This window comes from Myxocyprinus asiaticus, chromosome 30 (assembly GCF_019703515.2).
Source record: "Myxocyprinus asiaticus isolate MX2 ecotype Aquarium Trade chromosome 30, UBuf_Myxa_2, whole genome shotgun sequence".
Lineage (NCBI taxonomy): Eukaryota > Metazoa > Chordata > Actinopteri > Cypriniformes > Catostomidae > Myxocyprinus > Myxocyprinus asiaticus.
The window spans coordinates 34886509-34902959 of record NC_059373.1 but is presented as its reverse complement, the minus strand read 5'-3'; the positions used below and the strand labels follow the sequence as shown (position 1 = coordinate 34902959).

The 16451-nt window shown below is 35.5% G+C and overlaps 2 protein-coding genes across 4 annotated transcripts in view; one reads left to right on the top strand and one right to left on the bottom strand.

The window, feature by feature from the left end:
• LOC127421174 (eyes absent homolog 3-like) overlaps window positions 1–10222 on the top strand; it is a 31103-nt gene extending 20881 nt beyond the window's left edge. For 2 of the 3 annotated variants that reach the window (XM_051663994.1, XM_051663992.1), the window contains 4 exons: window positions 267–381; window positions 576–697; window positions 993–1093; window positions 4654–7211. In XM_051663994.1, coding sequence (XP_051519954.1) covers window positions 267–381; window positions 576–697; window positions 993–1093; window positions 4654–4734 — 419 coding nt within the window. In that variant the 3' untranslated portion in view covers window positions 4735–7211. Of the gene's footprint in view, window positions 1–266; window positions 382–575; window positions 698–992; window positions 1094–4653; window positions 7212–9066 lie in introns of those variants that run through there. The other variant, XM_051663993.1, reaches the window with a different exon arrangement.
• A 1475-nt stretch (window positions 10223–11697) lies between these two features.
• On the bottom strand, window positions 11698–14904 carry LOC127421186 (XK-related protein 8-like). The gene is made up of 3 exons (XM_051664014.1): window positions 14529–14904; window positions 13718–13911; window positions 11698–12530 (listed from the first exon to the last, which is right to left on the bottom strand). Exons 1-3 carry the CDS (start codon window positions 14834–14836, stop codon window positions 11794–11796), a joined length of 1239 nt encoding a protein of 412 aa, XP_051519974.1. The 5' UTR covers window positions 14837–14904; the 3' UTR covers window positions 11698–11793.
• Between the last annotated feature and the right edge of the window lie 1547 nt (window positions 14905–16451).

Below are 16451 nucleotides of genomic sequence, written 5' to 3'. Positions count from 1 at the left end.
TGAGATAGTTAATTGGTGGGTTTTTGTTAAATGTGAGCCAAAATCATCACAATTAAAAGAACCAAAGACTTAAACTACTTCAGTCTGTGTGCATTGAATTTATTTAATACACGAGTTTCACAATTTGAGTTGAATTACTGAAATAAATGAACTTTTCCACGACATTCTAATTTATTGAGATGCACCTGTATATATATATATATTAGTGTGTGTGTGTGTGTGTGTGTGTGTGTGTCAATTGCAAAACTCTCTTGATGATCTTGCAGGTCTGTTGAGTCCAATGAAGAGAGACCTGCTGCTCAGACTGCGCTCAGAGATTGAGACTGTCACTGATGCCTGGCTTGGCACGGCCCTCAAATCTCTCCTGCTCATTCAGTCCAGGTGAGATTCACTCATCCTGCAATTGACTCTGCTCTCAAAGCATTCCTGATTTAGAAGAAATGATCAGATCCACCTCTGTGGGTTTAACACTGCACTAGAACAGCACGATTAGCAGGTTTCTCAATGTGGTTCCTTCTGATTCAATGTAGCGTGCACATTAACAATGGGCTAATTGTTTGGGTGTTTGTTCAAAGGGGCAGATGTATGAATGTTCTGGTCACCACCACTCAACTGGTTCCTGCTTTAGCTAAAGTTCTTCTTTATGGCCTGGGTGATGTCTTTCCTATCGAGAACATCTACAGCGCAACTAAGATAGGTAACACACTCTAACAAACTTAGAGGGACAAATGATTTTTTTCCCTTGTTACAAGTAGTTTCATTGAGTAAAAATGCAAGTAAAAATGTTTCAGCTGTTACATGGGTTTAGGAAGGGCACAGGCACCATTTTTAATTTGATACAAAGGAAAACTAGTGTTGGCTGCGAGGAATAAATGCACATCTGGTAATGACAATTAGACATTTTTGCATTACATTTTGGCTACATGGGTGAATTTACCCATCCTGTGGGTGACATTCATTTGAGTAATGCTAACTGACCCTTATATTTACAGGAAAAGAGAGCTGCTTTGAGCGTATTGTCTCTCGCTTTGGGAAGAAAGTGACCTATGTTGTTATTGGAGATGGCCGTGATGAAGAATTTGCTGCAAAACAGGTACTGCATCAACGCATGTGTTTGTACATTTAACTCTCCTGCCAAAGTTTACATAACCACCTCGTATTCTCCCATTGCGAAAGATTTCTGATGATACCTCCATTCTTTAACCCACTGATTTATGTTTTTTAGTATTTGTATTTGACCACATCAACAACCGAAAACATGTTTTAATAGGCAATTCTCATAGCTGCAAACTCCTTACCATTCGGCATTTTCAATCCAAATTGTCATTTAGGTGATTTGTGTTGAGCCGGTTTGTATTTTGTTGAGGGGTTGTTAAAACAACAACAATAAAAAATTATGATTAATGCTGTCAATTACAAGATTTGCTGATATGAGAGTTATTACATATATCAATATTTGCTGAGAAAGCCTCCAAGTATAGTTAATGGTATAACTAAAATATTCAGATAAATCCAAGACATTACATTATTATGGAAGACCAGAAAAGCATTGATAAGATGATACAAAAAGTGGCTTTAGAAGTCAAAATACTGTTTGCTTTATTTCCGTATAATCGAACATAAGCCTGCAATTGAGTTTGTCAGTCTCTCACAGCAAGGCTTTTCAAACTTTGTTACCAAGGACCACCCTAAAAATTACAGGTGCATCTCAATAAATTAGAATGTCGTGGAAAAGTTCATTTATTTCAGTAATTCAACTCAAATTGTGAAACTCGTGTATTAAATAAATTCAATGCACACAGACTGAAGTAGTTTAAGTCTTTGGTTCTTTTAATTGTGATGATTTTGGCTCACATTTAACAAAAACCTACCAATTCACTATCTCAAAAAATTAGAATACATCATAAGACCAATAAAAAAAAAACATTTTTAGTGAATTGTTGGCCTTCTGGAAATTATGTTCATTTACTGTATATGTACTCAATACTTGGTAGGGGCTCCTTTTGCTTTAATTACTGCCTCAATTCGGCGTGGCATGGAGGTGATCAGTTTGTGGCACTGCTGAGGTGGTATGGAAGCCCAGGTTTCTTTGACAGTGGCCTTCAGCTCATCTGCATTTTTTGGTCTCTTGTTTCTCATTTTCCTCTTGACAATACCCCATAGATTCTCTATGGGGTTCAGGTCTGGTGAGTTTGCTGGCCAGTCAAGCACACCAACACCATGGTCATTTAACCAACTTTTGGTGCTTTTGGCAGTGTGGGCAGGTGCCAAATCCTGCTGGAAAATGAAATCGGCGTCTTTAAAAAGCTGGTCAGCAGAAGGAAGCCTGAAGTGCTCCAAAATTTCTTGGTAAACGGGTGCAGTGACTTTGGTTTTCAAAAAACACAATGGACCAACACCAGCAGATGACATTGCACCCCAAATCATCACAGACTGTGGAAACTTAACACTGGACTTCAAGCAACTTGGGCTATGAGCTTCTCCACCCTTCCTCCAGACTCTAGGACCTTGGTTTCCAAATGAAATACAAAACTTGCTCTCATCTGAAAAGAGGACTTTGGACCACTGGGCAACAGTCCAGTTCTTCTTCTCCTTAGCCCAGGTAAGACACCTCTGACGTTGTCTGTGGTTCAGGAGTGGCTTAACAAGAGGAATACGACAACTGTAGCCAAATTCCTTGACATGTCTGTGTGTGGTGGCTCTTGATGCCTTGACCCCAGCCTCAGTCCATTCCTTGTGAAGTTCACCCAAATTCTTGAATCGATTTTGCTTGAAAATCCTCATAAGGCTGCGGTTCTCTCGGTTGGTTGTGCATCTTTTTCTTCCACACTTTTTCCTTCCACTCAACTTTCTGTTAACATGCTTGGATACAGCACTCTGTGAACAGCCAGCTTCTTTGGCAATGAATGTTTGTGGCTTACCCTCCTTGTGAAGGGTGTCAATGATTGTCTTCTGGACAACTGTCAGATCAGCAGTCTTCCCCATGATTGTGTAGCCTAGTGAACCAAACTGAGAGACCATTTTGAAGGCTCAGGAAACCTTTGCAGGTGTTTTGAGTTGATTAGCTGATTGGCATGTCACCATATTCTAATTTTTTGAGATAGTGAATTGGTGGGTTTTTGTTAAATGTGAGCCAAAATCATCACAATTAAAAGGACCAAAGACTTAAACTACTTCAGTCTGTGTGCATTGAATTTATTTAATACATGAGTTTCACAATTTGAGTTGAATTACTGAAATAAATGAACTTTTCCACGACATTCTAATTTATTGAGATGCACCTGTATGATCTCCTGAGGTACTCCTTCCCGGAAATATGAAGGCAGCTATACAGCTCTGGAAAAAGTTAAGTGACCACTCCAAATGTTTCTTAAATCAGCATCTCTACATCTATGGCAGCCATTCCAGTGTCTGTTGAATTCCTGCTTGAATTTTTGCGCCAGGAGTTTCATAAAGTCACCCAACAGCAATGTGAAAGACTGGTGGAAAGCATGCAAAGATGCATGAAAGCTGTGATCAGGGGTTATTCCACCAAATATTGATTTCTTCCTAAGTTAAAACATTAGTATTGTGTTGTTTAAAAATGAATATGAACTTGTTTTCTTTGCATTATTAGAGGTCTGAAAACACTGCATCTTTTTTGTTATTGTGACCAGTTTTTATTTTCTGCAAATAAATGCTCTAAATGACAATTATTATTTTTTTTTTTTTTTATATAATTTGGGAGAAATGTTGTCAGTAGTCTATAGAATAAACTAAAATGTTCATTTTACTCAAACACATACCTATAAATAGTAAATTCAGAGAAACTTTGGAATATTTGGAGTGGTCTCTTAATTTTTTCCAGAGCTGTATATGCTATTTATGATTATGTATTATTATTTGTAATGTGTGAGAAAAATAGTAAGCATGACTTTATAAAGACAACATGTTATTAAATTAAATAATTGCAGTTTTTACTGTTATTGTAATAAAACTGAATTCTTATTTAAATATTATCTGGAAAATATTTACTTTGTATATTGTTGACAACATGTATTTTCTGCACTATTGAAATAATATAATATGTATTTTTAATAAAAGTATGTGCAGAAATGTTTTTATATCTTACTGTTAAAAATTAGGATTGTCAATAGAATAATCGCAGTTCATCTCATGATTTGGGACCAGTCTTCAAAAAGCAGAATTAAACCGTAATGATGTTAAAATTGGTTAATGTTAGCTTTTTTTTTTTTTTTACTTTTTTGCAAATTTTTCGCAGACCCTCTAGCACCCCCTTGTGGCCCCCTGGGTGTCCCTGGACCCCAGTTTAAAAACCCTGAGCAGCGCATCACGAGCCTCTGCGCGTGTTTGTTTGTGTGTGTCGGCAGAGCTCGTTCAATAAAGCGTGGTGTGTTGACTGCGGATTCGCAAAAACATCGGTGGTACTTCAAACTTGAATTTTGTGGTATAAAAAATACTAATGACATATAATAATAACAACATTAAAAATAATAACAAGGACAAAAGGATACAATGAATTATAATCCACCCCACTGGCCTACACGGCATGTCACTTTTTTTCACCTGAGTTTGCAGGTATGAATTCTGTAAAGCTACTTTTGTTTTTAGCTACCTCAGCATGATCTAATCAGTATATACCTGATTCTTTAGCACAACATGCCGTTTTGGCGAATCTCTGCTCATGGGGACCTGATTTCCCTTCACCAAGCTCTGGAACTGGACTTCTTATAGTTGAAGCAGGAGAAAAGACTTGGAGTTGGTCAACAACCCTGCTGAGAATACTTCAGCTGCACCATTACTCTTATCCACAGCAGCTGAGGTGGACTCGGGAACATTTGTGGTCCTTGACGGAACTCTAGAAAATTATTGTGACTCTGATCTCGCAAGCCCTCCATCCTCTCAATGGCAGCTATCTCCCCCCCCCCCCCTCCCCCCGGGGTTTGCACTGGGACTCCACCTCATTATAAACACAACAGGGCATGGGGAAAACACTCCCACACTGCATCTGCATCTGTCTCGCAATGGAGCTTTACCATCTTCAAAACAACTGGATTCACCAATTGAACAACGTCCATGTCCATGACCAAAGGTCCGCACTGACACACAAAACTGGCAGTGATTCTGGACTTTTATTCTCTAGGTTTAGTTCATGGTCGCTTCATGTTTGGTTTCAAGGGCTGAAATGCAAGTTGGACTCATTTTGATTTGCACTCATTCCAAAGGTAAGGATCAGTTAATATGAGACAGCAGGTTACATGCTTTGGAAGCATTTTATAAAAATGGATCGCAAATGTGGCCTGTTTTTAAATAGTACTTGCAGGGTTTAGGAAATCCCATTTCATTTTTAGTGTTGTAATAAATAGATTCTTCTAAACTACATACATTTTTTCCCTACATACATTTTTTCCCTTCTTTTTTTTTTTTGTTTTTTTTATTGGGGAAAGTTATAAATTACAGACTGAAAATGTCCAATGATATAACCATATTTCTTTTTACTCGTTATATCGCTTTAGTTCTTTTGAAAAAAAAAAATTAAATAGTTTGCCCAGAAATGAAAATTCGATCAAAATTCCTTCACCTTCATGTCGTTTCAAACCTGTACGACTTTCTTCCGGAGCACGATAAAAGTAGTCTACGTGAGGATATTCTAAGTCTTCTGAAGTCATACGATAGCTTTCTGCGAGGAACAGACTGTAATCATGAAGTCATTATTCACTGTTAGTTGTCCCTTCGGCTGTAGCGCTCAAATCTCATTCATTCACCCGCTTATTAAAATATGTTGTGTCGCAGTCAGTTACGAGACGTGAGAACCAGTGAGATCTGACTTTGCACGACGTGTCTTCACATGTCATATTTGAATGTGCATATGGGCAAATGAGATTTAAGAGCTACAGCGGAGAGGAACTTTCTATGAAAAATGACCACGGGTGCTTTTTTTTGTCCTTTTTGGAGCTCAAAATGAGCATGACCATTCTTCCAAATATCTCTTTTTGTGTTATTTCACAGAATAAAAAAAAATAAAAATGTCGTAACAGGTTCAAAATGACTTGAGTGTGAGTAGATTTTGGCTGAGTTATTCCTTTTAAAATTACTTTAAATGTTTAAAGCATTTGGGTATCTGTGGATGTGATTTGTGGCTGTGTAACAAGCCTCAGCCCATGAGAATTCCATCTATTTTATCTCTAATGCTAATATGAGCCATATGAACTAACCACATTCATTTACCCCTTTTACCCCTGAGTTAAATGATAAACGACTGAGAAGGATTTTGAGGCTTTCTCTAAAATTAGCTGTGAAATTGAAGCTACGGGCCCTAGCCTGTGATATTTTCTTTACTTTGTACATATTTGGGAGAAAACCGTTTGATAGTGTGCAATATATTTCTGGTCAGTGATGAGTCTTTTTGATTTTGGATATATTTGCGAGCATTGTGGGTAATATTCCTGGCCGCTGTGAGATTTTGACTGAACAATACTGAGCCTGAAGAAATGGCATTTTTACGCAAGCAGCTTTGACAAATAAGAACATGTACTCTGTTTTCGTCAGTGTGTGTGCATTTCTTTTCCTGTACATATTTATATTGTGCCTTTTTAACTATTAATCACCATTCAGTAAATGTATTATCTTAAAGGGAATTACTAAAATAAGATGAACATATGTTTGTATTTTTGTTTTTTGTTTGTTTTCTGGTGAAGTGTTAACTTTGAGTCATAGCCTGTGCCGTTATTTGTACTTTTCTTCTAGTTTGGTGCTTTTCATGTATGCTGACTTCTGAGGCTATCTTGTCTTTTCATAAATGACTATTATGACCTCACAGACTCTTTCATTTCCTGCCAATCAAATGCTGTTATTCTTTCACTTGAATCATGAAAATGGCTCAACTCTTCTGGTGCTTTTTTTTCTATGTCCTACTTTATCATTTGTTTCCTGCATTTTTCAGGAACAATGAACTGGTCCCTGTATACTGTCTAACTACAGTTAGTTACCACATCATCATGAGACATTGGGATTTATTACTAATGCATAGACAATCAGGGGATCTATCAGCTCTTGTAGCCAGCGAACGTGTTTGGTGAAGCTTTTAAAACAGTAGGAGCATATTCAAACTGAAACTGGTTGATTTCTACAAATGCTTGTACCTAATAATGTTTGTTTTTGGTTTTGCGTAACTTCATTAAATATACTTTGAGGCTGGCTCAACTGATTAACTTGTTTCTCTCTGGCTCATAATGGGGTAAATCTAAGCACATTTTCCCTTTCCCAAGGATGTAATGCAAAAAAATAAATAAAAATCCATAATGAGGGGAAAAAAACTTCTATTATTTATTTTGTAGGTATTTACCAGGGTGATTCTCATGAAACCTGTCAAGAAAATGTCCTGGTCATATTTAAGCCCAAAATAATAATAATAATAATAAAAATTAATTTTACATAAAATTATTCCTATTTTTAGGATAATTAAGATTGCATTGTGACATTATTTTCAGGACAATTAAGCACTAATGCATTCAGGCATTTCACTTTTACTATTCCCATTGTTTTCAGTGATTATTCTCATTACTGGAACAGCCATTTTTTTTCACTGTTACACAAAGAAAGAAAAAATGTACAATGATTTTTATACTTTCCGGTAATGAGAATATCAGAGTGACTAAAGTTTTCCACATTGCAGTAATGAGAATTGTAATGTCACAATGTAAAAAAATCTTAATGGCCCTAAAATAGGCTTTTTATTTTTTGCATGCCAAATATAGTTTTATTTCTTTTGATTTTGGATTAAAATACCTACAACATCCAAATGCATTACCAGGGACTAAAAATGGTTTAAGGAATGAAAACCGAAAACGAACTAAATGTTTTACAGAACGTAACCAAAAACCAGAATAAAGTGATTTTCAATTGTTCTGGAGTGAAAACGATATTTTTAAATGCTGGTAACTGGTTATAACCAGTGAATTTAGTTCTGATTATTTTTTTCATGAAACCAAAGATCACAGGGGGTTTATCACAGTAAATGTTTGGAACTACACCACTTCATGTTGCCTGAAAAAATTAAACGGGCTTTGATTCTAACGGAAACTGCTGCATCACTATTTATTTGCCTAATTGTCTGTTGTGGGTGTTGTATTCTGTGAATGAAGACCTTTTAAACAACGATGTATACAGTAATTACTACATACACATTCATGTCTAATCCAAATACAAGGAAAATACAGAGGTAAAAACATAGGGATAAAAAGTACATTTCTCTGTTGTTTCCAAGTCTTCACTGAATTATTGTTAGATATGATGCATTAATACAGATTTGAAGCTGCCGGGTTTTGACTTAGAAGCAGATCTGTAATTAAAATTACACTTAACTGTTAATTAACTGTATGCTTCTTATGATTTCTATGCTGATAAATCCACCATACAGGAAAACATTTCAAATTTTGTTGAGGCAAGTGGCTTATTTTGGGCTTGTTTTTCCAGACCAGGTTGCTGGCAACACTGCAACTGGTATATCACCCACCCCTTAGTACAGAGTACTGTCATTTTAAAAAGAACATTATTAAGCATTGTTTTATTTTGTTTTAACCAGTAACCTTTCGGAAAAGAGACTGCAGAACTTCTGAACCAGAACGAAAAATACTGTTTTTGCTCAGAATGAACCAAAATGAAAAAAATTTTTTTTGTCCATGTGCATTATGGTAATAAGAATGTCACAATGCAAAAAAATCTTAATGGTCCTAAAATAGGCTTCTTTTTTCTTTAAGCAAAATATAACTTCAACTGATTTTGGGGCGAAATATAACCCAGATATGTTCCTGACAGGTTTCTTGGGGTTGACTCAGTAGGATTTGTGTATTATTTTGTCTTGCTTTCACTTTGTTGTCTGGATCTTCCAATCCTTCGATGATTACATCAGTGCTGGGACCAGTATTTTGGTCTTAATATGTTTGTTTGCTAATGTTGTCATGGTAACATGGAATTTCCAGTGCTTGTGCATGATTTCAGCTTATTGCTATGCATGAAACTCAGTGATTATATTAAATATTGCAATCTGTCATATCACCATTTCAGATTATTATTCCTTGGGGGTGTTGGGCCTCATGTATTCGGATAGAAGACAAAGCAGGCCTAACACAGTCTTAAAAACCTAACTCAGGCCCCCACATACCAGGTCATAAATTATACTGATAAAAATCGCGCCAAAATCAAACAAAGGGAGTCCAAAACAGACTACAAATCCCATGAAGCCTTGCTCACTAAAGGATCAAACTCTCAACTCCTCTTGGATGAGGCACACAACAGAACGTCCCTCAAACCATGACATCATCAGGAGTAGAAGTACCTCTGAAATGCTTCCGGGATTTGCTTCCAGCAACTTTGTTCACCGTGTACAGACGTAGCTCATCGCTGCTCTCAGGTGCAACCTCGTGGCACAAGGAAGTAACGTCCGACTTGAAACTGTGGCCATACAATCTCCATCTTGCTGGACGAGTTGAGATTACTCTGTGTTCAACCAAACACTCTCGGATCCGAAAGAGACCGCTGAGCAATACGCATCTTCATCCATTTGCCTGCAGAAGTGAAGAGATTAAATATTTATCTTCCATCTTCAATCAAGTCGACATTTCTGATTTCTCCGCCGAGAAGCAGTCAGCGTACGCCCGCCGACAGAGCGAGGAAACGGCCTCCCGTCATCACCCGAGCCTCAAGGAACCAGGTCAGAGTTAAAGGATGGAGGAAAACACATTCTACCTGTGTCCTCATGCGATTCAAGTAAGAGGTTTACGTCTAGGCAGAGATAGAATATTATAGCGTGTTATTCTTGTGTTTCAAGGTTTTGCTTGTACAGTTTATGGACCGCCATGTCCGCTCATTATTAATACTCTGTATTACTCTGGACTGTTGTGCAATTTCGCTATCGCGGGTGAGACAGCAACTGAGTTCATCCATTAAAGAGTCAAAGAACGCGGGACTGTTTACGAGCCGTCCACCGCATCTCTGAGCCATGAACTAACAGCTGCTTTCTCTCCCACGATTGCGACATCGGCTTTGGGTCTGTCACTTAATCATCTCTCTCTCTCTCTCGTACTAACCACACACACACACACACACACACACACACACACACACACACACACACACACACCTTATGTGTTATAGGATTATTTTTATTTCCATATCTAATCATATCACTGTTTAGTTTGTAGTTGTAAGTCGGACGTTTATTGACTGCATTGTATTAATTATTAATTGATATTACTGCATAAATAAACTTTGTTTATATTACAAAGGGAAGTGTTTTGGTTTGTTTTGCATACACCTGTGTCATGCTGACGGGATGTCAGTGCTCGGATTCAAACCTTCATTCATTGTTTTTTTCCGAAAATCGATATTCTTCGGATGTCGATTTTCCTAAGAAAACAATCTAATATTGAAACTGTTTTACTATCTGGTTATTAGTCCCTGATTCCAGGGTGGTGCCCTGTCAATGTTAATCCTTATTAATATTCTATTGATTTTTGATAATTGATAATTATCTTTGATGATTGTTGAATTTGAATGATCAATAAGCTAGTGTTAATTTTAATTAATGTTTCATCGATGTTAACAATTAACAATTATCTTTGATAATTGTTGATTTAAAGGATTTAAAAAAGCTAACATTGGTTCTCATCAATGTTCTATTGATTTTAATCATTATTAATTATTGCTAATAACCAAACTTGCTCCTAAACGTAGCACACTACATTTACTGGAGTCCCATATGAGGTTTTAATGAGTTAGATCCAATTAATTAATTTAAATATTGATTAATAACTACAGAAATAATTATTAATTATTTCTGATAGTAACACTGATCTAAACAACTAGTAAAGCCCTACAGGGGTGCAGTTTAGATTTGTGTTCTTATATTCTAAGGATGATGTAGGTTGGGTATATCCACATTAATATTTGCAAGTAAATGTTAATGGTAAATCTGCTGCCTGCACAGAGTTTAAATGGGCATAACTGTATTATCTTAAGTAATTGTTACTTAAGTCTTTTATTTTTCCTTTCTGCACTTTGCTACACAAATGCAAAAAATGCCTGTAAAATGAGTGTGAATGGAACTGCACAATGCATCGCTTTGAAATATAAAAATTTCTGAAAACAATATGGAAACATTTAGCAAAATCTTTTGTTATACAAAATGTTACAAATTGTTCCATACAGAATCAATTAGTTCTGGATCAGTCCATCAATTAGAAAAAAGTTCTGGCCTTTGCTTTGATACACTGATTCACTGCAGAAAGTAACAAGAGGACTCTTTTATGTTTTAAAGGTCTTGGGATGTTCTTGGTGAATTTATATATGTTCAAGAACTGAGGTCTCTGGATGCTCAAAAATGGTTAGTAAGGTAAATATTTATGAATATGAGATGAGACATTTAATATCTCTTGTGTCAGCGTTGCCCAATGCATTGAACTTAAGTCATGTGGAAACCCCTTTAAATGCAAATTATTTGATCATGACCACACATATAAGCATGTCTGGAAAGCAAAAGCATTTCTATTGCATGTAGATATTAAACTTCAAAAGAAAACGTGTCTATTAATATCATAATGGTCATTTAAGACACAATTTAGCAAAAGATTAATATTTTGCATGAAACAAAAAAATGAACCATATTATTCTGTACAACAAAAAAGATGTATAAAACTCTACAATTATAAATTATTTTTAATAAATAAAACTTGTGTTAAATAATGACAGGATTAGTGAGTAGGTAAATAAGTCTTTCTAAATTTAAACCAGGAACTATGAGTAGAAATTAGCAGCCATAGTCCTCATTCTCTTGTTAACTCCAGTGATTGGTTGTGCTGGAGATGCTGGAGGTGGAGCTTCAGGTGAAGTCTCTTGAGCTGAGTCTGTCTCCTCATAACATGCTGGTTCTCGGCCCATCTCCCCTAGTTTATGTGGTTCAGCTCTTTCTAATTCAACACAGTTTGGATGGAGGCATCTGTAGTATGTTATTTTCAGTCCAATTCCAAAAAAGTACAAAACTAGCAGTACAGGGATCACTATATATGGATCAAAGGGTTTCAAACAGCCTGCTTGCTCCACTGTCTTCCAGCACCATAAGCCAAGCAGCACCATTGTGTCCAGCCCCATGACAACATAATAGACAATACTCTTTATTTTGGTATTTCCTTTAGCTATATTAAACCAGCTGAAGTACCAGATGAGTCCAACTGTAGCTCTGTACAGCCATTCCCAATACCAAATTTCCATAAAGTCTGTTTTCTGGCTCCAAGCCACCAAAACTAGCAGCATCCACACAGAGATGAAATGGGTGACAATGTAGCAGGGCAGTACAGAGGAGAAGAGTGCAAGAGCGATTACACGCACGATGATCAGAACCAAGTTCCACAGGAAGTAGACAAAAGAGGAGGTAAAGCCTAGCTGTCGTTTTTCAGGAAGACATGCACGCATGCAGCGGTGGTACATGACAACATTACAGGCAATTGCAGCAGCTGATGCGAGGGTTTTTAATCCTGAAATGGAAAATATAATTATACAATATAATAACAGTGCCAATGACACATAGATAACGGAAAACTTACTATATACATATGGTAAGTTATCCTTTATCAGTAAGGTCCTGGTAAAGTATTAACTACCTTTTGAGGAATATACAATCTTTGTTTTAAATAAAAAAAAGTTAAAATTCAAGAAAGTTTCAGCAAAGGGACTGAGTTCACTTTCAGGCTTCATGCACAGAGCATTATTTGCATTACAAGAAGCAATCTGAATCTCAAAAAAAAATGTCTTGATAAAAACAGCCGGACACATTGTCTTTTTTTGATCAAGGAACAGTTCACCTAAAAATGTCATTATTTATTGACTTTTAGGTCCCGCATATTTTTTCTCCAAGCAACACAAGAGTTATCGGCAACACTTTTTTTGTTAACATTAGTTAACTATATTAGTTAAATTGAACTAACAATGAAACTTTTACAGCACTAATTAATCTTGGTTAATGTTAATATCAACGTTCAGTATACATATAGGTCTACAGTTTTTTACATTAAAAGTTAAACAAGGTAACATAAGTTAAAGCATTATTAATTAACATGAACAAAGAACAATTGTATTTTCATAAGTCTGTAAAAAATGTTAATGAATACAAGTTTATTGTAAAGTGTTACAGAGTTACAGTATCTAGCAAAACATCCATGTGGCTCTTTTCCATATAATAATAAGGAATAGTAAATGAGGCTCAAAAAAAAATAAAAAGAAAGAAAAAGAAGTACTTTAAGCTCCAAAAAGGACACAAACTTTCAAGTCTTCTTAACCTACGATAGCCTATGTGTGTAACAGACTGAAACTGAAGTAATCGTTTGCTAAACATGTCCAAACCTGGTGTGTTCTTGATACATATGAGAACCAAAAGCTTTCATTTTAAGACTTGGAATATACCAGTAAGGCATATGGACTACTTTTATGATAAATTATTGTCCTTTTTCAAGCTTAGCACCAGTTACGATCGTCTTTCATTGTATCAAAATGAAAAATATGAAGATTCTGCTAAACATATTTGTTTTCCATAGAAAAACTAAATCAACAGACATAATGGTGATTGTTTTGGGGGTGAACCTTCACTTTAAATGCTTTAGAAACATAAAATGGTCATATTCTGAGACATACATGAATGTTTAAGTGTTTTGGATTTGAGACAGACCTGTAATGGGCGTCAGCTCTCCTCTGTGTACGATTATAGAGATCATAAGAGTGAGCTGTGGAGCACTTTCGGAAAACGTCTCTATTAGTCGAAGCATCTGAAGATCATGGCTTATGACTACAGTCACACCCTCATAGAAACAATCAGTTTGTCGAAGTAAGCGGCATGTTGATATCTCCACCACCCCTGCATACCTGTGACAACAACACTTTGCATATTAATGAATGCTTATCAAAATCGAAAACAAAACTATAATAGCCAATAGTGATGCCACTATTTAGATTTGTTTTACTTTAAGAAGTGTAAATGCTTTGAATTTCAGATTGTTTTCATACTAGATTTACATGCACATTTGATAGTTTGCTAAAGTCAACACAAAATGATATTTGTAGCCCATTTTATTTCCATAATGTGACATAATTTAAAGTGCAACAGGATATCCAATGTTGAAAATGTAGGGCAAGACTTGAATTTATCCATTAGGAATTGATTGGATTGTAAAAAGGTGTTGTTTATATGACAGATAATTGGAAACAAGTGGTTGGAAAATAAGAGAGCTTGGCGACATCAGATGAAAAAGAAAATAGTTTTAAAAGCTGTTTAAAACAAGTTTAAAAACATTCTGATGAATAGATTTTTTACCTTGAAATAACAAGCATTGATTAAACATTCACAATAAGACCAGAAATGTGTATTAGAAAGTAAATGGAATCAGTTTTGATTTCATGTTCACTCTTAAGCGTTCACAATTTTATTTTAGTATCATCAGCATTATTTAGGGAAAATTATGAAGCAAATCTTAGTTACAGACCTGAGGTAGACTCCGAGTTGCATGAAATGGAATGGTTTGATTAATTTATGCCCGTTTACAAAATTTTCCACACGAGTCTCAAGCTGATCCAAGCCATCAGAGTACCAGAGCCAGCTGAACACCTGTAACAATACTGAAGAGCCCAGTAGCAGAAAGATCAGCACTGCCATATACCAATAGGCCCCATCCTGATAGAACGATACAACGGTCCAAACGTCCAGCCCCACATCCAGCAGGAATAAAAACAACCCCAACAAAGTCAACAAGAAATCAAGTAAAGTACTGTGGAAAGGGAAACTCTCCTCCATGACTCAGTTCAAAAAATTCAGAAATCACTTTACAGCATGACCTTATAAACTCTTTCTTACTCTGTTGATCTTTGTACTCTGTTGGCTATATATTGCCGATAACTATTGAAACAGAAAGTAAAAACAATTTCCACCCACAAGTAAACTCCTCCCAAACAGTATTATACTGTGGCTAGGTATAAAGTATGGGATAAGTGACTAATCTGCATGAGACTTCAGTGAATGATGACACTTGATCATGTGATCAGACTCTGTTGGAAATGCCAAATATTTTAATTTTTTTTTAAGTTAACCAGAATAAATTGAATTAAGCAAATAGTTTAAGGGAAGGCTAATTAAAGGAATATTCCGGGTTCAGTACAAGTTAAGCTCATTTGACAGCATTTGTGAAATAATATTGATTACCACAAAAATGAATTTTGACTTGTCCCTCCTTAAAAAAAAAAAAAAAAGAAAAAAAAAATCGAGGTTACAGTGAGGCAGTTACAAAGGAAGTGAATGGGGGCCAATCCAAAAGTCATTGTATCAAAAGTTTAGCCACAAGACATTAACAATATGCATGTAAACATGACATTAGTGTGATAAAATCACTTGCTAACCTTTTCTGTGTAAAGTTATAGCCAATTTTCAACTTAGTTGCCATGAAAATGTAGGGCCAACAAACCCTAAAACGACTGTAGAAATTGACAATTTGAACAACTTTACAGCTCAAATAATACACAAGTTTTAACAAAAAAAAAAGTATTTTTATAAAATTATAAGCTTCAAATTTCTGCCTTTAAACCCTCCAAAAATTGGCCACATTCACTTCCATTGTGAGTGACTCACTGTATCCTTGATTTTTTTTAAGAAAAGGAGGGACAATCCAATTTTTGTGGTAATCAACATTATGCCACAAATGCTGCCGATTGAGCTTAACTTGTATTGAACCCGGAATATTCCTTTAAGACTAGAGCTTCAATTGCAATACTCTAAAGGGATAGCATATGGACTGGCCTTGAGAATATCACTTTTGCATTCAAGGTAAAGAGAAAATTAAACAATGAACGGAGAAAAGAAAAAACAACAACATCTACATGCTCTAATATTTGTACTGAAGGCTTATTCAGCCCAGTGCATGGTGGTTACATATTAAGGAAAACAGCAGAATGAATATTGCAAACTGTAATAATAACACAATTAATAATATTAAGGCACCCAAATAATTGTAATTCCATATATTGTATATTAATCCAAATAATTACAATTATTTTATTGACAGTCATAGTTCTAAACATTTAGAAATAAAAATACTGAATAGAATTTCATATTATAAAAAAACCTTGTTGTGAGAAATATACTTCAAAATTCTCTTAAAAGTTGCTTTGAAACAATATTTATAGTGAAAAGCACTCCACAAATAAACTTACATTTCATTGAAAATGTTTCTCTTTGAGATTAAACATCTTACATTACTATAATAGAAAAAGACACAATGTCAACTTAATAGTAAATGTTTTCCATATAAAATTGTAATAATTAATTTTGCTTTAGTGCAATGGCACTAATAAAACTAAAATAAATTTAATTTAGCAAACAACATGTCTTTATTTGTTTCTTTTTTTTTTTTCTTTTT